General features: G+C 36.4%; 1 protein-coding gene and 1 long non-coding RNA gene across 3 annotated transcripts; one reads left to right on the top strand and one right to left on the bottom strand.

The window, feature by feature from the left end:
• Positions 1–1372: 1372 nt before the first annotated feature.
• Positions 1373–12138, bottom strand: LOC137391197 (putative ankyrin repeat protein RBE_0317). 2 transcript variants are annotated; one of them, XM_068077586.1, is made up of 5 exons: positions 11971–12138; positions 10954–11098; positions 6298–6427; positions 5321–5458; positions 1373–2864 (listed from the first exon to the last, which is right to left on the bottom strand). In XM_068077586.1, exons 1-5 carry the CDS (start codon positions 11976–11978, stop codon positions 2380–2382), a joined length of 906 nt encoding a protein of 301 aa, XP_067933687.1. In that variant the 5' UTR covers positions 11979–12138; the 3' UTR covers positions 1373–2379. The 2 variants fall into 2 exon arrangements, with proteins under 2 accessions (XP_067933687.1, XP_067933688.1); XM_068077587.1 differs by having other exon boundaries at positions 5321–5440.
• A 7415-nt stretch (positions 12139–19553) lies between these two features.
• On the top strand, positions 19554–22243 carry LOC137391618 (uncharacterized). The gene is made up of 3 exons (XR_010978138.1): positions 19554–19712; positions 20164–20322; positions 21314–22243. It is a non-coding gene; the product is annotated as an uncharacterized lncRNA (long non-coding RNA).
• The last annotated feature ends 341 nt before the right edge of the window (positions 22244–22584 follow it).

Here is a 22584-nt window from a genome sequence, read left to right as displayed (position 1 = left end):
AGCTCAATATAAAACTTATTGTAGCACTAGTTTATGACAAACACTTCGGGTTTTACCGAAGACCCCGTATCAAATATAGATGCTCGCTACTTTACAGTTTTGTTTCGGTTTGGTCTAATTGGCAAGTCGTAATCTGATCATGTGACCCAATACTTCGCAAATAATTCCTGCAGCACTTTTCGATTATCACAAGTGACCAACAGGCTCGTCATGATTATCAGAATAATATGTACTCCTTCAAGCTAAGGCTAAAAAATTAAAGGAATTTTTACGGTAAGTTGTAAGATATCAGTGCTAAAAGTGACAGCATTACGATGACAATAAAATAGATGCGTAAGAACAATAGACATAGTTTTATTGAATGCGTGAAGTATATTTGTGAAAATATTTCGACGAATAAGGTTGCATGAAAGTGTAAACAAAAACCATCTCTCACAACTACGTCACATTTGAGCCGTTTTGGAAAGGGAATCCAAACTACGGCGGTCTCGTGTGGCTGCGATTTTCTGTTCGTTTTTTAGCTTTTAAGAGCTTGTAATCACCTTTCCACATATTTTGCACCTACAACACAACAGAGTAAGACATGGTGAACCTTTTCATATCAAATAACTGTAATGTGAATTTTGTTGCAAGTCAACTTTTAAATTATTTGTTGGCAGTCAGACATTCATTTGTTGAAATGCAAAGTCTTAGTATAATGAAATAATAAAATCATTTTATTAAATACAAACACACTAGCGGTTCTAATTAAAAGAGAGAGCACAACTCTCTTAAGTACTCTAATAACACCCAGTTAATGAGGTTCAGTAATGCTCTTGGCTTTTATCCCACATTTTTTCATTAGCAGTTTAAAGAAGTCTGCTTGTGACAATAGAGGTCACTAGCTCAAGTGTCAACTTGTCAACAGAGTTCTCGCCATTTAGGAAATCATTTAATAATTTATTCAAGAAATTAAAAGCTTTCTTGAGCTTGCACTCAGTCAGCCGTGTCACTGACATTAAGTCGGAGACCCAGTCATAGAACAGAGAAGTACATGGCAGGATACAAAATATGCAGAAGATTGAACTGATAGCTTACTCTATCTGCATCATTTCAAGCACTTTTTTTAGCAAGCATTCCATCAATTGAAATAAATTGGTTTGAATTAGTAAGATGAAATGTTGTTCCATATCCCATGTTCCTCCCTGACGGTTCTATGCCTCCTGTTCATCTGACAGATAAATGGCACACTTCTGCCATTTATCTGTCAGATGAATGTAAATCTGTCCATTTAGCTTGCAAAGAGCAAATAAATGATTGCAAAAAAGTTGGCTTGTGCTATTTCCAATGTAGCAAATATTTGTTGGCCATCTGGCAGAATTTTATGAGAGCAAATAGATATTTCAACATACATAGCAGACAAGTAAAACTACTCATAAAAATGGTGAATTGTTGACATCGTAAAGCAGGTTGTTTGATTGACAGGTGGAATGTATTTTTGTGTGACACAAAGTAGATCCAAAAGTTATATGAAATTGATTTCTAGACTGTACTGGGTTGCAGATCTTTGCAAGTTTTCACTCCGTTTTCTTCCGCAAAGATACAACACCAAAACAGCATCAGTTATGAAACTAAAACGTTTGTTGCAGTTACACGGACAAGCTTAACTGTGCACATGCTTATTTCGGCAAACACTTAGAGTCACAGAATACGTACATGGCTGTGGAGGCCTCGTGATATGATACAATTTTAAGATAGACGATAAAGAATTGAAAGCTGTATGAACCTGCAATATGGGTCAATCTTCAAGTGCTAGAGTAACATACAAAACCCGATATTGGAAAAATAAGTGTCTTGCTTCTGACATGCAATGATTAGCAACAAAATCAATACATATATGAAATTGTTTTGCTCAGATGTCAAGTGAGTATTGCTAAGCTGTTTACATCTCTGTTGTTTGCCTAAATGATGTAAGGCGTAGATTCATGTTTTATACTTGCAAGTATTTGCTTATAGTTGTTTTTCCAAACCTACTAAGTCATTTATCATATTGATAGCGTCATGATTGTCAGTCTTTGCTAGTTTCCACGAGAGCAAACAAGTTTAACTACTGAATAAAGACGATGATTTATTGTTATGATGGTGTCATACCCGGCCAGACGCCTTGTCTTCTGTGTTCATCCATATTTATTATAAGGATTTGTTTTAGATACAATACATATAGTCTATTCAATATATTGCTGGACGATATTGGTTGATATATTCAAGATATTGCTGGACGGTATCCAGATTGTGATTTTTTTCACCTTAGTAGCATTAAACTGATTTACAACTTTTTCAACCAGTAAAAGTGAGTCGTGAGTTGTCTCCTCAATACCGATGGTCGGAAGCAGCCAGTTTTTATTTAGAGTGTTTGTGGGGAGGAGTCGTAAAGAAGTGTTTGTTAGGAATAATGCACTCGCCAGTGTCACTAGTGATTTCTATTCTCGGTGCTGTCGTGATGCTGCTTGGCTTTTTATTGTGCTTGACAACGCATGAACTTAGCAAGTTCGGCTCACAAAGCATTTGTATATTTGGCAGTGGATTGGCATTAGCGATCACCATCGGTATAACGGGCGCGCTGACACAAGCAACGACACTTTCCATTCCTCTCTGATTTTTAAGCGTCTGTTTATTAGCTCCACTTAAAGAGTCTTTTATCTTTCGAAGCGGACTGCTCGGCTCGTTCCCTTCTCGGCAAGTTGTTTTTTTGTGCGAGCTAGACTTTTTCGTTGAGTGTAGTTTATGTTTCTTCAAAGTCTTCATACAGGATTGACTAGTGCAGTGTTCTGCCCATTGAAAGGCATTCATACCTCTTGCATAATCAGTGAGATCGGCATCAGCTCCTATGGAATATGAACAGCTATAAGTTACTCAAATCTATATACCAGGCTTTTGTACATTGTAAAAATAATGCCAGATGACTAGGCTGGGACAACACCCGATACCTACGTTTGTCAACCTGCTATCTCATAGTTTTGATATAGTAAACTGGTCACAGATATTTCAATGATTTTTGAATGTCTATTGTAAATGCCAATTCTGTCTAATTGGCTCTAGCCAATACTTATAGATTGAGCCAATATTTATAGACTTACAAAATTTCTTCTGACACACAAATAGTACATCTCTGATAAACAAATGAGCCTAGGACAGTTGCGCAACACAAACCATGTGTTTGGTAATGAGATGTTTTTAAATATCTCTGGCATTAGCCATAGCAAATGTGTTTTTCACAAGTTTGCTGCCAAAGAGGTGGTGAGTACAAAGTCATCAAATACTACTACTACTATAAGAAATGGCCAGGCCAATTAGACTATTGCACTGTTCTAGAATGCAAGGCTTTGTGAGGCACCAACTGATATGGAATGACCCAAGTTTTTATGAGTTTTTTATGAATATTGATCAAAATAGATTAGATGATAGGCTGAAAACAGAGTTGACGGAATGCATGACGAACCATAAGAATAACAAAAATGATTGGAGAACTACAGCCCTTCCAATAATGCAAGTTGAAACCAATTGAAAAGGTTAGTGGAGACTAGATATTATTGGAAAATTTGTGCATGAGATAGTACAATGTAAATGGAAAAATTGTACAAATTTTCTCATACAAAAATTGTGCATGAGATAGTTAAGAAGATGTCGGTAGCGGAGATCTTTGATATTATTGGAAAATTTGTACATGAGATAATTAAGTCAATAATATATTATTACAAAAGACAATGAGATGGTGTTCCAAGCCTCTCAGAAAGCAAAACATCCCTATGAGGTGTCTCACTGGATATTAAGAGAGCTGATAAAGACAGAATTAATTGCAAACTCATGTGTCAAAGAGAAGATATTAGCTGCCAAGCATATTCATAAGCTATTCGATTTGCTTAAAAGGGAAGGCATTCATAGGTCATCTCTAAGATTAAAACAATCAACCTTGACATGACAGATATGGATGGACACGGATCATTTTATAATGATAATTAGATTGGTATTTCAAATAAGCAACGGTGTTGTACTAGACCACTACTCCTCGCTCTTTCTTCCCTGTCCGACTCAGTTCTCAATCACCTTACTTTACTCTTTTCTGTTTCCTTGTTTCTTCCTTCCAACATTCATTTCTTCTAATATTTTTTATAATTCTTTTTTTCTTTACTTTTTAATCATATTGGAACGCATCAATTTCCCCCAAAATATACACAATATGACTTTCTCTATGTACTATAATTCTATATCGCTAAATCTATATTGCTTTTTATTTTTTTATGTAAATGTCTCTATTTTTAAAAAGTAAAAAGCTCGATAGAGTTAGTTGAACAGTTGATTGTTAAGACTATAAGACGAAAGAAGTTAAGGCTACGCTACTCGCCAACAAAATGCATCGCTAGCACCCAATGACACTACAAATGCATCGTACTGATAAATAGATTGATCAATGAGAATTGACCTCGGCTGTGTAAAAGTCGCGACATTTTTGTTGGATCTTCCAGTATCGTTATTGAAGTATAATCAGAATATTTATTATCTATAACGAATCATCAACAGTTTGTGACAAAGCTAACACTTGTACAGCTATTTACTCTGCTAAATTTTGTTTAAAGATAAAAAAAAAGAACGCTAAACATTAATGATTAAAACAGCCAAGTACAAAACATTTTAAATGCAAGTCTCTAAAAAAAATAATTTAATTACTGAAAGAACCATCTAAAATGTTTCATGAATAGATTTATAAGAGTGGCGTTCAAACAGTGAGATTATCTTTGGCCATACCAGTACATAATTAGTTGTTTGTATGACTGCCTATTGTCATTATCATTTGAAGGTGATTCGCGAGGATGAAACTAACTTGCGTTGGAAACCAATGACACGGAATTGAGATTGTTAGAATCAACTGTTTCAGACAATCACAGTTATGTAGGCTCTATCACTATCACACCAAAGAGTTCGCTTTAAAACGACATTTCGACAGCGCGCTGCCGGCATGCCGCTAATGCATGATGACGATAATGCAAAAGATGCATTTATCGGTGCTGATAGCCATGCTTTTAGTTCAACAGTGGGATGTGTGGACCCAAAAAATGCAAAAATTAGTGCAGCAATGAAATAAACAAACGAAGATATTTTCTACCCATTGTCAGTTAAAAGGTACAGAGGAGCCTCATTGCTACCCTAGCTACACCCACAAAAACCTCCCTACTGAGCGCTCATCTTGAAAGAACATATTTAGCCGTAAGATACGCAGAACATATTTCTCACTGATTTATCCATCAGATGTGAAAGTGAACAGACAGTTATCAGAACCACTCACCAGCAACTATGAGCAGTTCCATGCAAGAGTGATGGCCATGGATCGCTGCCTTAATGAGCGCAGTGAATCCATTGTTGTTAGCTTGGTCGATATTTGTGGAGTCGTATTTCAGAAGGGCTTCTGTAATCGGTGCATTTCCTAAGTGAATGCAATGGTAAACTTACGATAGATTAATTCAAACGCTGTAATAAAAGCCTATATAGAAAAATCTATAACTCGAGTGAAACAGTTGTTGCTCATACACACAACCATTTAGTGACCTGTCTCAGTGGATCAACTGTTATTTTTGTCTTAATAGTAAACTCATAATGCATAGATGCATATGTATCGATATTGCTTGCCTTGCAAACATCAGCTAAAGCCTGGTTCCCATATACGTCGCAAAGCACCGGTGACACCACCGCAGGCTATTGCGGTGAAATGTGTACCTACACGCCGGGTACCACCAGTAGTTGCCGGCAGTCAACGCAAGAGTTGAGCGCTGTTCAAATTTCGCGAAAAGCTGCAGGCAAAACCTTCCTGAAATGCACTGTATAGGTGAAGGTCACCATTATCGAAACGGCATGGCGAGCGAACATTTTATATGATTATGCGATTATGTGTAGTGATGCAGCTTTATATGTAAACAGAAGCCGCCGAGCCTAGCGTCGCAAGCGTTTTGCTGCGCAAGTTACCTCCGGAGTCTCGCAATCAATATGGGAACCAGGCTTAACGAAGTTTTGACAAAGTTGTGCGAATTCTATTGATGCATAACACTCTATGCAATAACACTCTATTGCTGCAAACTCAACTATCTTTTATAGCAATCTACTAACCATAATAGCTGCAGCATGCAAAGGAAAAGCCACCGAGCTTAGTACATACGTGTTAGTCCACCAGATGGTAAATAAGACACGGGATCCTTATAGAATTTGAAGTTAGGTTTTAAGAGTAAAATTTATTATTTTGGTTCATCAAAATGAGCAGATATGACCTACCTAATGAAACAGCGTATATTAAAGGAGTATTTCCATCTGCGTCAGCAATGTTAGGATTGGGTATATCTGTAGCGAGCAGCAATTCCACCATTGAGATGTCTCCATTATAGACAGCAAAGCTCAGACATGTCTGTGGTCAAATAACATCCATGCAATCACCTTTGTGAGTGCCAACCTTGCAACACGAATGGCTATTCAATAGTTCTGCTAACTAATTGACTTATGAGTCAGTGACAGCGCCTCTTGTGACACTTTTATCTGTGGCAGCACTAACCTTGGCAGGCGTAGTTGTGGCAGCATACCTGTTATGGTACCTGTGACAGTCTTATCTATGACAGCCTTATCAATGACAGTATCATCTATGACAGTCTTATCTATGACAGTCTTATCTATGACAGTCTTATCTATGACAGTCTTTTCTATGACAGTCTTATCTATGACAGTCTTTTCTATGACACTCTTATCTATGACAGTCTTTTCTATAACAGTCTTATCTATGACACTCTTATCTATGACACTCTTATCTATGACAGTCTTTTCTATGACACTCTTATCTATGACAGTCTTATCTACGACAGTCTTATCTATGAGTCTTTTCTATAACACTCTTATCTATGACACTCTTATCTATGACACTCTTATCTATGACAGTCTTATCTATGACAGTCTTATCTATGACAGTCTTATCTATGACAGTCTTTTCTATGACAGTCTTTTTTATGACAGTCTTTTCTATGACAGTCTTATCTATGACAGTCTTATTTATGACAGTCTTATCTATGACAGTCTTTTCTATGACAGTCTTATCTATGACAGTCTTATCTATGACAGTCTTATCTATGACAGCCTTTTCTATGACAGTCTTTTTTATGACAGTCTTATCTATGACAGCCTTATCTATGACAGTCTTATCTATGACAGTCTTTTTTATGACAGTCTTATCTATGGCACTCTTATCTATAACAGTCTTATCTATGACACTCTTATCTATGACAGTCTTATCTATAACACTCTTATCTATGACACTCTTATCTATGAGTCTTTTCTATGACAGTCTTATCTATGACAGCCTTTTCTATGACAGTCTTATTTATGACAGTCTTATCTATGACAGTCTGATCTATGACACTCTTATCTATGCCAGTCTTATCTATAACACTCTTATCTATGACACTCTTATCTATGAGTCTTTTCTATGACAGTCTAATCTATGACAGTCTTATCTATGACAGCCTTATCTATGACAGTCTTATCTATGACAGTCTTTTCTATGACAGTCTTATCTATGGCACTCTTATCTATAACAGTCTTATCTATGACAGCCTTATCAATGACAGTATCATCTATGACAGTCTTATCTATGACAGTCTTATCTATGACAGTCTTATCTATGACAGTCTTTTCTATGACAGTCTTATCTATGACAGTCTTTTCTATGACACTCTTATCTATGACAGTCTTTTCTATAACAGTCTTATCTATGACACTCTTATCTATGACACTCTTATCTATGACAGTCTTTTCTATGACACTCTTATCTATGACAGTCTTATCTACGACAGTCTTATCTATGAGTCTTTTCTATAACACTCTTATCTATGACACTCTTATCTATGACACTCTTATCTATGACAGTCTTATCTATGACAGTCTTATCTATGACAGTCTTATCTATGACAGTCTTTTCTATGACAGTCTTTTTTATGACAGTCTTTTCTATGACAGTCTTATCTATGACAGTCTTATTTATGACAGTCTTATCTATGACAGTCTTTTCTATGACAGTCTTATCTATGACAGTCTTATCTATGACAGTCTTATCTATGACAGTCTTATCTATGACACTCTTATCTATGACACTCTTATCTATGACACTCTTATCTATGACACTCTTTTCTATGACAGTCTTATCTATAAGACTCTTATCTATAGCAGTCTTATCTATGAGTCTTATCTATGACACTCTTATCTATGACAGTCTTATCTATAACACTCTTATCTATGACACTCTTATCTATGAGTCTTTTCTATGACAGTCTTATCTATGACAGCCTTTTCTATGACAGTCTTATTTATGACAGTCTTATCTATGACAGTCTGATCTATGACACTCTTATCTATGCCAGTCTTATCTATAACACTCTTATCTATGACACTCTTATCTATGAGTCTTTTCTATGACAGTCTAATCTATGACAGTCTTATCTATGACAGCCTTATCTATGACAGTCTTATCTATGACAGTCTTTTCTATGACAGTCTTATCTATGGCACTCTTATCTATAACAGTCTTATCTATGACACTCTTATCTATGACAGTCTTATCTATGACACTCTTATCGATGACAGTCTTATCTATGACAGCCTTATCTATGACAGTCTTATCTATGACAGCCTTATCTATGACAGTCTTATCTATGACAGCCTTATCTATGACAGTCTTATCTATGACAGTCTTTTTTATGACAGTGTTATCTATGGCACTCTTATCTATAACAGTCTTATCTATGACACTCTTATCTATGACACTCTTATCTATGAGTCTTTTCTATGACAGTCTAATCTATGACAGTCTTATCTATGACAGCCTTATCTATGACAGTCTTATCTATGACAGTCTTTTCTATGACAGTCTTATCTATGGCACTCTTATCTATAACAGTCTTATCTATGACACTCTTATCTATGACAGTCTTATCTATGACACTCTTATCGATGACAGTCTTATCTATGACAGCCTTATCTATGACAGTCTTATCTATGACAGCCTTATCTATGACAGTCTTATCTATGACAGCCTTATCTATGACAGTCTTATCTATGACAGTCTTTTTTATGACAGTCTTATCTATGGCACTCTTATCTATAACAGTCTTATCTATGACACTCTTATTTATGACAGTCTTATCTATAACACTCTTATCTATGACACTCATATCTATGAGTCTTTTCTATGACAGTCTTATCTATGACAGCCTTTTCTATGACAGTCTTATTTATGACAGTCTTATCTATGACAGTCTGATCTATGACACTCTTATCTATGCCAGTCTTATCTATAACACTCTTATCTATGACACTCTTATCTATGAGTCTTTTCTATGACAGTCTAATCTATGACAGTCTTATCTATGACAGCCTTATCTATGACAGTCTTATCTATGACAGTCTTTTCTATGACAGTCTTATCTATGGCACTCTTATCTATAACAGTCTTATCTATGACACTCTTATCTATGACAGTCTTATCTATGACACTCTTATCGATGACAGTCTTATCTATGACAGCCTTATCTATGACAGTCTTATCTATGACAGTCTTTTCTATGACAGTCTTATCTATGGCACTCTTATCTATAACAGTCTTATCTATGACACTCTTATCTATGACAGTCTTATCTATGACACTCTTATCTATGACACTCTTATCTATGACACTCTTATCTATGACACTCTTTTCTATGACAGTCTTATCTATAAGACTCTTATCTATAGCAGTCTTATCTATGAGTCTTATCTATGACACTCTTATCTATGACAGTCTTATCTACGACAGTGTTAAATGTAAGAATTTTTCTTGTGGCAGTCCGACTTGTGACAGATCTACCCGTGAAAGTTCTACTTGTGACAGTCTTATTTGTGTTCATTTTAATTGTCAGTCTTATCATGGCAACTCTACCTGTCGTATTTTAGTCTAATCTATGGCTTAAGCAGCAGCCAGGATTCAGTAGTCTTATCTATGGTACCCCTACCTACATACCTACCTACCTACCTGTATGAGCCTCCTACATTTGGCATAAGAATTATATGAAGTACATGTTGCATTAATCTTAGTAGTGATCGCCTCTACTGTTGCTACATATTTATAACTTGGTGTTTACAGACCTCTCTTATAGACAGTGTATAATAACCTACAGTGTTTGCACACCTCTCTTATAGACAGTGTATAACAACCTACAGTGTTTACACATCTCTCTTATAGACAGTGTATAACAACTTATTGTTTACGCACCTCCTCTTATAGACAGTATATAACAACTTGGTGTTTACACACCTCTCTTATAGACAGTGTTTAAAGACTTAGTGTTTACACACCTCTCTTATAGACAGTGTATAACAACTTATTGTTTACACACCTCCTCTTATAGACAGTGTATAACAACTTATTGTTTACGCACCTCCTCTTATAGACAGTGTATAACAACTTATTGTTTACGCACCTCCTCTTATAGACAGTGTATAACAACTTATTGTTTACGCACCTCCTCTTATAGACAGTGTATAACAACTTATTGTTTACGCACCTCCTCTTATAGACAGTGTATAATACCCAGCTTTTAGAAGGCTCTTCAGAGTGAATAAGTGTTTAAGAGAATGAGTTAGTGGCGCGAGAAAGATGAATGTAAGGACTTGAGTTACATAAGCAAAAGAAAAGCAGGAAGCAGTTATATTTAAACGCAGAGGATGAGGTTTTATGTATATAATTTGATATGCACACTAACACTGGGAATTGTCCTTATGCACACTAACTCTGGGAATTATCCTTAAACAATGCACCATTATCAAGCTTCCAGCTGGAACCTGAAAAAATTTTGAAGCTCTCATAACTTTTTTGGCATAACCTTATTACAATTCTTTGCTTAAAAATGCACTTACCCGGCCATTACCATCTGGAGTGTTAAGATCTTCGACGAGAGTTTGGGATGACTTTAGTATTGTAACCAAATCTTTACTATTTCCTGCTTTCACCAATCCTAATACTTGGTTGTTAGTAGTGTTGCCACCGTCCATGAGTGTCATTCTGAAAATGATAATCGACAGTGGTAAATTTGCCTATATTGGGCAGCAAAGAACAGGCCTATCAATAGTTTGTTGATATAGGGATACTGACAGTAGCTGCCAGCTGCTGCCCCAACAGCTTAGGCATAAGTTTAAATTAGTCTTCTGCTAGCTCTGTCATACAGGCTTGTGTGTGTCGCGTATAACAAAAATATTATTTGTACTATTTCTTTCTACTTTCACAGGTAAGCACAGATGGGTTTAACTTTAGTATATACTTCGCCAAGCATGCGGCGATTAGGTGAATACTTTAAGATAGACCACTTATTCAAAAATGCAAATAGCTCAAATAATGAATGGTAACTTTGTTTTGATATTGAAGATTTTGGTATACAACTAAACCAAACACGAAACAAAGGCTGATTTATAGAAGGTCTTGTAGTCACCTCTTCTCTTACACATGATGCAACAGTACTTGAAAAAAACCATAAAAAACTTTCAACTTGCCTAGTTGTCTGACACACTCACTCTCCCATGCTATGGCCATTGATGTACTGCCTTAATCAATGAATCTACCCGCATCCAGTCTTGTCTAAGGTTGTAATGCATTCACCGACTAATGTCAGTTTTCTATAGCTTTGTTAAAGCAGTGGCACCAGCTACTTGTATTATAGGCCTATGTTAATAGGCAGGTGCTGACCAACTTTGTTACTTAGCTAATAATGGTTGAATAAGAATACGCACGTTAGCACTATGTATCATTTGTGTTTTAAAAAGCAATACATTCAATTTAAAAAAAACACAACATACTTGTAAGTTACATATATGTAACAACTTAACACCTATTACAACTGTCGAAGTAGTCTAAAGAAAAGCATCATAAGAATGGCCTACCTAGTCATGGTTACTTCTGAAAGTCACCAAGATATCCTCTCCGTCTAAAACACTGCTGTGTTTTCCTTGGATGTCAGCAGAATCACAGTGAGATATGAACAGGTGTATAATCTCTGTAGAGTCGGTGCAAAACTACAGAGTATAACTTTGATATCCAAGTGTGATACGCCTACCGATGCGAAAGAGTATAGTTTAAACTAATTATCATCACCACGCTGATGCTCTGCAATCATTGGATGACTATCGGCTAATGGTATCAAGCAATGCCAAGAGAAACCATTAGGTTCTCGCCCTAATTACTATGCTAACGCAGAGCCAAGGCAAGATATTGCTAATGGCTTTTAAGCTCATTTGTTGTGTCACATTGTATTGGTTTAGGCTACTCATCTACTGACCATGTCAGAGTTGACAGGAATTTATTTTGAAAGTGCCAACTAATAGAATGCTACCTTTTATTGGAAACAGCGTTCACCTTTCTCCATACAGCCCAACTTCAATAACTTCATCACAAGTTATGTTCAGAAACCTTTTGTTAGACTTGGTGTCGCTGGTAATGCTGATATGTTTATATTGATATTTGAGGTTGTTGGTATGTCGATGTTGTTGATACGATACGCTGATGTTGTTGTTGCTGCTAATATGAATACAGTCAATGTTGTTGATGAGCTTTACCTGAAATTGAGAGCACACACATCGTTTAATCATTAAATATTTTTATCAGATTTCTAAAATTATAGGGTTTGTCATTAAAAAATTTAATTAACATTGACAGACAACACCACAATACTTCATTATCATATCAAATATCCTGCCCTTACAATTCACATATTCACCTACCTGCTCATCGTCAACACTTTCATATCCTGCACCGAATGAATATTGAATTTTGCATTGTGAAAAATTGATGGGATGATTTCAGCTGCAACTAGACCTACATATCATATCAGGACATTTACGGTGATTCTATTAGCCCACCAACCAGAGTTATCAAGACTGGCCGAAGCTAATCTGGATTTTACCAAACTCTTACTGCAGCCGCCATATATTATAGAAGTGCATTATAAAATAATTGCTTTAAAACAAGAGAAACAACCTTCTGCTCGATTTTTGTTGAGCAATGGTTAACCTTTGGTTCAATTATTTGCATGCCAGTTAGGCCATAACCTTGAGTAACCCGTGCGTGCGTAGGTGTAATAATGGTGTTTAAGCCACGCATCTTTCTAGACATCAAGGCGAGGTGTATGACAGCAGATGTTTACCTCTACTAGTAGTACAGGTACTAGCCCTACAGGTAGTAAGATAGTACAGGTAGTACTAGCCTTCCAGCTAGTACAGATACAGGGGCCAGACACAGGTACTAAACTTCCGACCATATTCAATTACTCTTATCACTGTTCTTGTCAAACAATTAATACCACAAAACACCAACTAATCAGACAACATGCTGGTTCAACGTAGCGCTACTAAAAGCTGGTGAAAGAAAGTAAAAAACATAAAATTTGAGATAGGCAGCCTTTAAAAGTGGAAGGTTGCTGACACTAAACCTATGTTTGCTTCTGTTCAAATAGATTTATTATTTTCAGACTTGCTTTGTGTGATTAGGCAATAATAATTAGGCTGCTACAACAACAACCAAAGTTTTTTACACTATGTATATTTGCTTCAAACAGCTGATTTATCATTTTATTTTACATTTTGCTTCAAACACAGTTCAGTGTGCCATTTATGTCTGGTTCAAATACTTTTGCTTTCCGATAAGTTAGGTTCACAAACACGCCTAAAGGATATTTCTCATGAAAGTTTAATCTTAGTACAGTAGGTGCTCCTACAAAGTAAATAATCCGTTCCAGGAATGTTTACATTATAAGGATTTTATGTTATGCGAACTGTAAAATACATGTAAATTGTCTAATTTGTTCCAAGATCTTTTTAAACTCACTTCTTTGGTCGTACAAAACGAAAAAACTAGTCTTAACTTTTTAATTTGTGGGCTGTACTGTAACTACAATATTATTGGTTTGCATCGACAACTCTTCTCCTTTTTCTGATAAACTTTACTGGTTTTATAGACGGTGATTGCGGTAATTTTACAATAAGTTGATTTAGGAGTGCTCATCCTGGATGTTCATTTACAACGAATTGCTTATTTTTTCTAAACAACAGTCTATTCTGCAAAGTAAATTTAATAACAAATATTTTATACGTCTACAATAAAGCAAAACAAAAAAATAAGTTTATTATACAAAGAGCGGTACTACCTAATTGTCGTTTATCTGCATCTAGCGGTCAAGGGTAAGATAAAAGATAACTTTCGAGGGTACTCCATATTGTGACATTCAGATTGGTACATTGATGCTGTAACACCTGCACCAATCGATTGTCTTCGAGTACGTATTTATGAAAAATCGCGCAGCTACTCTATTCTCTGTTTTGTCAACACATCTGACGATTTATTACGACAAACTACAATGGCATGGAAGTTGTATATATAATAGATATAACGCTATACACACGTTGCTTTTTCTCTCTTCCAAGTGTGGCAAGATAGGTCGCCTGACTTGACACTTTACGTTATATGGAAGTTTTTACGTGGTACGAAGCGCAAACTTCACATAAATTCTTTTTTATTTGGATTTTACCTTATTGGAGGTAGGCCTATATGTTATAGGAGCGTCTACTGTACTAATATCGACTCTGCCTATGACAGGAAGTGACCCAATGTCATCGAAATAAATCATTTCTCTGACTTAATAATTTTTGCTCACAATGAGATCCTAATATACATAGTGTAGATGTTGGTTGTGACTTTGGTAGCAAAAAACAGCAGCATAGATGGTGTTATTCTGTGAGTAACTACATCAAACGTAATGATAGAAGGAGCCATCTGTGTCAATGAGATCAACGTGAATAATAATTTTGTCTGATGCACACTTTACTACTTGTGTTTAAACTGCTTGTATGGTCTGTTGAGCTTTGAAAGATTAGGATATACTGAAAAAAATATTGATTACTCTTTGGTATATATAAAAGGATTTGAAACTTTTAAAACTCCAACTTGGCAAATATAATGTTCATATTAGTCCAGCAGAATGAGAAAGTTTGATAAAGTTGAAAGTTCTCCTATACATCTACTGTGTCTATTGTGTTTAGTGTGAAACAAGCTTTAGACAGCAAGTTGGGAGCTATCTGCGATCTTTACATGTAAAACACGACTCCTAGCTTTGATAGTTATCATACTTGAGTAGCTGGAAAACTGACAGAATGGAGTGCTTTCTGTGACTGTATTTATAGAGCGAATTACAACTTATTATGTATAGTATGAAAGCTTATAAATAGCTGTAGAGGGAGGGGGTGGTTAAGAGTACAGCAATTATGCTAAAACTGTCTCTTTCTCACCTCACTCTCACACCTCACTCTCCGACCTCCCTCTTACAATTGTCACTCAATCAAGGGTAAAGTATGCAGTAACGGCAGTATCTGCTGCGGCTGAGCCAATAAAAGCGGTTTGCGCTAACAAGGAATGCATATGAGTAGGTTTGCGACCAAACTTGCCTTAACTATCGTAAATCAACTTTCTACAAATAATTAACAATTTTGTCTGTTAACTTATAATGCAATTACTGTATTATTGACTTTATATATAAGCGTATACTATAGAAAGTAGACGATTTCATACCAGGAACCCATTGATTTAATAAATTGGAATCAGTGTTGTTTCGGCGAGTGAAAGCAAAAATAATTTTATTATTGACAAATTTATATGCGCGATGCATATACTTAATCTGCTTTGCAAGTTCTTTTTGTAAAAGAAGCCCGCAGTACTTTGGGCTGCCTCGCTACATATTTACAGCTGATCATCACCCTTCCTTGTAGTAGATTTGCTGTCGCTACAATAGCATAGTATCCTAAGTCATATAAACATGGAGTTATTATCACACTATGATATGCTAAACTCAGTTTTAGTCTATTCTTGGCATGAATGTTGGGATCCAAACATGCTCAAGTCCGCTTTACCAAATCACGCACTCTAATACATATATGCATGTACATGGTCTTAACTGCATACTTTAGGAATCATCCTCTCAACAGCGCAGCGTTATATCGGCAGCATACAACTCCAACCTATTAACAGTCACTAGGAGATGTTACCCTGATGTCAACCCTGAGACAGAGCGCAATTACCAGAAGATCAACAAGGACTCGCTTGCTGTTGTGTTTGGCTGTGAACGCTTTCACAACTATCTATATGGACGCTGTGTACATGCAGGGACTGATCATAAACCTCTGGTCCTTATAATGAATAAGCCTCTTTGCAAAGTGGTCCCGAGACTACAAAGATTAATACTGAGGCTTCACAAAATATCTGAGCTGACTTATGTTCCAGGGAAGTACCTTTATACTGCTGACGCGCTGTCCTGAGTTTATCTTCAAAGAGTTACTAACGATCAAGCCGACCTTGAGAATGAGATTGTTATGGTTCACAGATTGGAAGCCAATGCTGGTACAATTGACCCTATGAGGCATGCTTATGCTGAAGACGATGCGATGCTATTGTCGAGACTGCCTTAAAGGATGGATGAAACTGACCAGTGCGAAGTCAGGTTCTGATATTTCTATGACCTTGTGGAAACATAACAACTGATGTATATGAATTACGGTATATGATTTTCTCTACTTTGAAAAATGCCTGATAGTTCCCAGCTCACTAAGCAAATTGATGCTAAAATCTCTTCATGCTGGACACGAGGGCATTGAAAAAGGCCAATAGCGCATCCAAAAAGTCATTCTTTGGCCCTGGAGTATCTGCCGATATAAAGAATGAAATTATGGGCTGTACATATGTGCCAGATTTCCTAGACGCCAACAAAAAGAGCCACTAGACTAGAGACTAGAGCCACTCATGCCACACTAGGTACCCAGCTTTTCCTAGAACAAGGTTGCTATGAACATCATAAAATATAAGAGCAAAAACTATCTGGTACTTGTTCACTACTACTTTCACTTCCTAAAGCTGAGACTACCCAAGAGGTAGACTGCCGAGGATGTGGTGCTGGTGGAGTCTATACTTTCTGGCACGATGTGCCTGTATCCATTTTAGCTGACATCATGCTTTTCAGAAGTTAGATAACGCAGCAGTTTGCATTCGAATGGTCATTCACCACTGTGACTTCAAGTTCTCACTATCCAAAGTTCAATAAGATAGCTGAACGCTATGTGCAGACATTGAGAAGCTTTTTAAAAAGTGTGAAAAAGACAGGGAGAATGCATACCGCTCACTATCGAGATTTTGAGAAACACCGGTGACAAGATGTTCACTCAGTCTTGCAGAAATGTTGTTTAACAGATCAATCAGAAATGATCTGCCAATCAAGATGAGCTGCTCCAACCTGAAATTGTTCACAGCAGCTGCGTTGATGGTTGCAGAGCTTCCATCAGCTTTTTGATAGGGTCGGAGATCTACACGATTACTAGGGCAAACATTTTATTGACCCCAAAATCAGAAAAATTGTCTTTATTGTCTTGGGAAATCGACTTTATTGACTAAATTCTAAATACATAATTTTCTATTTAATTAACAAATCAAGCTGTCTAAGCATAGTTTGAAAACATAACATTAATACATGTAGCTACATATTGGATGCATGGTAAAATACTGTCAAGTAATTAGAAATGTTTTCTGGTTTGAAATTTCTGTTTTTGGCAAGAAGCTTTCCTAGCATAAAAAAGCTCCTTTATACAGATGATGACGAGGGTTGACAGTTTTGTAACAGGCTGTATAGTAACGGAGATATATCTTTCCTGCACATAGACATTATACTGACAATGTCATTTTCTTGTAGCCGCTTGGCAATATATTCTCCTATTTTACACTTGTCGTCATCAAAATTCAAGGCTTCACATCTTGGTAAGCTTGAGTGACAGTGTGTTCTGAGCTCTCCATTTTTGTGACTAGATTAGCTAGTCCTGCATATTGGAGCTGTATCTCCAACAGCTGTTGAGCTAACTCTGGATGATGAACACCCGCTTTGGCTCTTTGATCTATAATTCCACTGCCATCAAAGCTCTCCAAGATGGTGACTACTTTGCGGCAGTTTCTCTGCATAATAGTGTGCTGCATCCAACCACCTTGCCCATCTCATAACAATGGGCTCAGGAGGACTACCAATTTTTGCAAAAAGAGCTTTTCTTGTTTTATTTTTCACACGGTAGCAGTTTTAACTCTTGCAATGAATTCATCAACAGCAATGAACTGGGCTCAGACCTTCATAGCACAATTATGCAGCACATGTGCCATACAAGTGACACGAAAGAGGCGTAGATACAGGTCCTTGAGTGTTTTGCCTGCAGCCTGCATGTATCGGGCTGCATCCGATAAGAGCAAGCAAAAATTCTTCCTGTCAATACCTAGGGATAGAATAGCATCATCCACAGCAGAACATATTGATTGACCATTTGCTGAGCATTGAAGAAACTGTCACTCGAACATAAACGTAACCTGCGGTTGATTTAGAAGACCCACAAGGATATTCAAAAACTGCTTTCCTGATTCGTCAATTACCATGAATATCTCTTTTCCACGTCAACATTCATTCAGTTTTTCCGCATCTGCACTAGCTAGGTCACTGACTTTGTTTCTACACGTTGTTGCTGAAGGGAGACTGTGACCAATGTTTTTGGACAGAAAAGCACACGCTATTTCCTCAGAAAAACCTGAAACTGCTGCTGGTTAGAACTTTTGCGTTGACTGGTTTGGCTGTTCCACTTGTTTTTTGTACGTGGCAGTTTTCTGATGACTTTCCACAAAAAATCGTTTAAAAGACTTTACCACACAACTGCAAAGTTTGCAATACAGCTAATTGCCTGGTATCTTGGTGAACTCGGTAGGAAACTCTCTTATAATCTGAAGAACCTTTTCATGAGCTGATTGCTTAGCTTTTGGCATCTTTGCTAATGTTAAACTGACTGCAAACTAGTCATATGATTGGGCAGTGCATGCTATAAATAGGCGCGTTCATAAATAATGAAGGGCCATTTAGAGTTATTTGATGCCAACTACACATGCACATTTGTTTTCATTATAAAATTCTTTGAATTAATTGATGCAGTATTTTCTTGGCTTTTAGATAATATAAAATTTACTGCCTTCAAAATAGTAGTTCCGGAGCTGTGAAGTGCAACATGCGTAAATGATGGGACATCACAAATGTCCAAGGTATGACAGCCGATGAATCTCCCTAAAAAGCCTTGGAGAGAAATTGACTCAAATAGGATTTTCATTATCGGCTGTATTATCGGCTCTTGATGGAGTTGCGTTGGTATATCCAGTCGGCTATCGGCTGTGTGATAGCGGGTCGGCTTTAATAGCTTTTACGCTGGCTCTGACGGAAGTATAAGTTGAATTGGAGGTGCCGAACATAGACTCCATGGTGCCGAACATTGAACTCAAAACCCCTGGAAGGGCAGAGGTCATTTGCGAGTACGGAAATCCGGCCGACACCATTTTCAGGTAGCGTTGGAGTTAATTTCATTGTGTTCAATGTGAGGAAAAAATCTAATTTCAGATTTAACAGCTATGAAAGATCACGAATACACCGCTCAATCAAAGGAACAGACTACTGAGATTACTACTAATAATTTATGTAAGAGGAAGAAGGGTGTAGGTGCACAGGGCTATTGATATTCCATGAACTGCAAAAACTGCAAGAATGGACTTTTAAAGGAAAAGGCATGACATTTCACAAGTGAGTCACTTCTACTACTAGTTCTATTACTATTGCTTAAATCTACGACTACTACTAGTTGTGCTACTACTAGTTAGTACCGCCACTAGTTAGTTCTACTACACTAGTCACTGGGTGAGTGAGAGTCAATCAGTGTCACTACTGAGTGTATGAGTTTGACCGTATTTTGTCGGTGATTAGATAAGTTTATAAGCTAGTGAGTGAAATTTTCTTCCTTCAGAACGAAGGTTTTTTATTATTTAAATTTGGAATTTTTTTATAATAATATTTTGGAACTACAAACCATTAGCTTGTTTCTAAATATTTATATTTGAAGGAAATGTTTGTCGTGCCTATAATATTATTTGTTGTTGTACCTGGATATAGCTAGCAGTAAGGAGATAAGAGTAATAATACTATTGTTATTACTACTGTTGCTAACTAACTACTACAGTTTCATTTTAATTTTTAGATTTCCAAACAAAGCAACTGAGAACTCTCGTTATTTACAATGGTATCGCAACCGCAGAAGAGTGAATAAGCCTGATCCTTGAGCACTTATCTGCAACGAACATTTCAATGATCCATGTTTTGACAGCAGATTAAAACGTTCGACTGAAGTCATTTAAAGGTAATAGTTTTCAATGTTGAATAATACTTTACAATGATTTAATTTAAAACCATATTGTCAAGCACAGTGCTGCAAGGTTGCTCAACTTAAAGTAGATACTGTATATTTAAAAAAAATTTAGAAACCCCAAACAGCACGCAACGCAGTGACAGCTGCCACAGCAAGTGCCTATGAATATGTCTGCAGCTTAGCAGTTGTGTGATCTGTTCTCTGTGATTCTTCATCTTCGTTTCTGGGATTTAATGTCCAACGCATAAATTATGCTGTCCTTTTTGTTGTGTGTTAACTGTGTAAATGTTTTTTCATTTCCTAATTGTTGTAATAAAACTACATAATACCCCTGCAAATCATAAATTCAAAATTGATAGCAATAACTTGCAATTTAGAACACAAAAAATCTTTTTGAAACCAAAAAAATCGATTTAAATAAAGAAATCAAATAAATCAATAAAAATCGATTTTTTTGATTTAAAAAAAATCATTGATTTTTAACAACCCTGCCTACAACACAACAGAGTAAAACATGGTGAATCTTTTCAAATCAAATAATGGTAATGTGAATTTTGTTGCAAGTCAACCTTTAAGCTTTATGCCGAAGATGGGTTATGAATGACTTCCAGTGAAAATTGTCACATTTTCATTTTACATAGCGATATGGTAGCATTTTGAGCTGTTTTATTTTCGTTTATTTTATTAGTTGTATTGTTGTATATTAAGGGTACTATGTTTATGTGAATAAGACATTCATTTTTGTTGATTTTATGTGATTGTTATAATTGATGCTTTTGTTTAGGTGGTTAGAATAATAATCCTACTGTTACTCAGTTTAAGGCTACCTTTCGCAAACTTATCAGCAAATGTGGTGCAGAATCAGATGCTAGTAAGACAGGTAATGTTACTGCTCAAAACGAGATTCTCATCATACAGGCTACTCCAGAAGTTAATCAGTTTGTGGAACTCAATGATTTCAGATGTCAAATTTCTGTTATAGGTAACAGTATAGTCTATATAGCTGGCTACATTGTGCAAAAGCTAACTAAAGTGCTGTCGTGACATTGGCCGTCAGTTGCTGGTAACCACTAAGTCAAGTATCCAGTACCGACATCTCTATACTCTACTCAAGCTACAAAACAATGGAGGATTGGTGCGTCCATCAGACGATGTCATCAGGATCCTGCTAGTTGCAGATGAATACTTTTGTATTAATACCAAGCCAGATCCACTCCATTGTGTGGTGTATTTTATCAGTAGTGTAGGATCTAGTGATGTGCTATGCCTTGGGAAACACCTTACGACACGGCAGATGGCATATCCAACCACTGCGTCATTGATAAAAAAACCTTATTCAGTCGTTTTATGATCTCCGACAGCATCATTATGCTAAAATCCTACACTCAAACTGCAAGGTGCATCTTTGTGGCATACAATACTAAAGTAGTACTTTTTAAAGGCCAGTAACAATGTAATCACTGTAATATTCATCTGCAGCTATTGTTGTGCTGTTATTCCTAATCTGATTTAGTTCTAAGAAACTCTGATGCACCTTGGCTCAATATCCAGTGCTATAAAAATCTTCTTTTACACAGTTTCTGTAACGTGTATGTATAAGTTTAATCATCTGATTCCACTAATTCCTGCATTTCCTTGTTTGCATTATTTTGATTATCCTCTATTACAACTGTTTTTAATTTCCGTTTAGTTGTTGCAGTAGTTCATTCCATCTTTTACAGATACTGTATTATACATATCATACATTCATAAGCTATTATCACTTAAATCTTGAAAACAGTTTCTGTTTTGGCAGCATACCTATGTGTTGTTTTTATCGAAATACTTCATGTGCTAAGTTGTTCCATATGCATTTATGCATATGTAATATAAATTTTAATATAATGGAACAGTTGTTATTTGCCTGAATATATCATTTGCTGGATTTATGCATTTGTAATAACACAGTTTGTATGAATAACATGGTCAACAAAAATCTATTTTACATCTACTTATCATTTGATATATCCCACTCCATATGTTATAAATAGGTTTTCTTCTATCAGGGCACTCTAAACGTAGTGTAGGAGGAGTTTTCATTAACACCCAGCTAGAAAATAACTTCAACATGTACATAGGCCTACATTTCTGTCATTTTTCACCGTTTGTTTACAAACGGGACTAGCATATTCGATTAGCTCTCCAATATTAACAGCGTAAAAGTCACGTGATTGCCATTCCAGAGGTTTTAAATGGTGCCGAAGCTACTATAAC

The sequence above is a fragment of the Watersipora subatra genome, chromosome 3, assembly GCF_963576615.1.
Source record: "Watersipora subatra chromosome 3, tzWatSuba1.1, whole genome shotgun sequence".
Taxonomy (NCBI): domain Eukaryota; kingdom Metazoa; phylum Bryozoa; class Gymnolaemata; order Cheilostomatida; family Watersiporidae; genus Watersipora; species Watersipora subatra.
The sequence above is the reverse complement of the archived record's forward strand: the minus strand, read 5'-3'. Positions and strand labels throughout refer to the sequence as shown.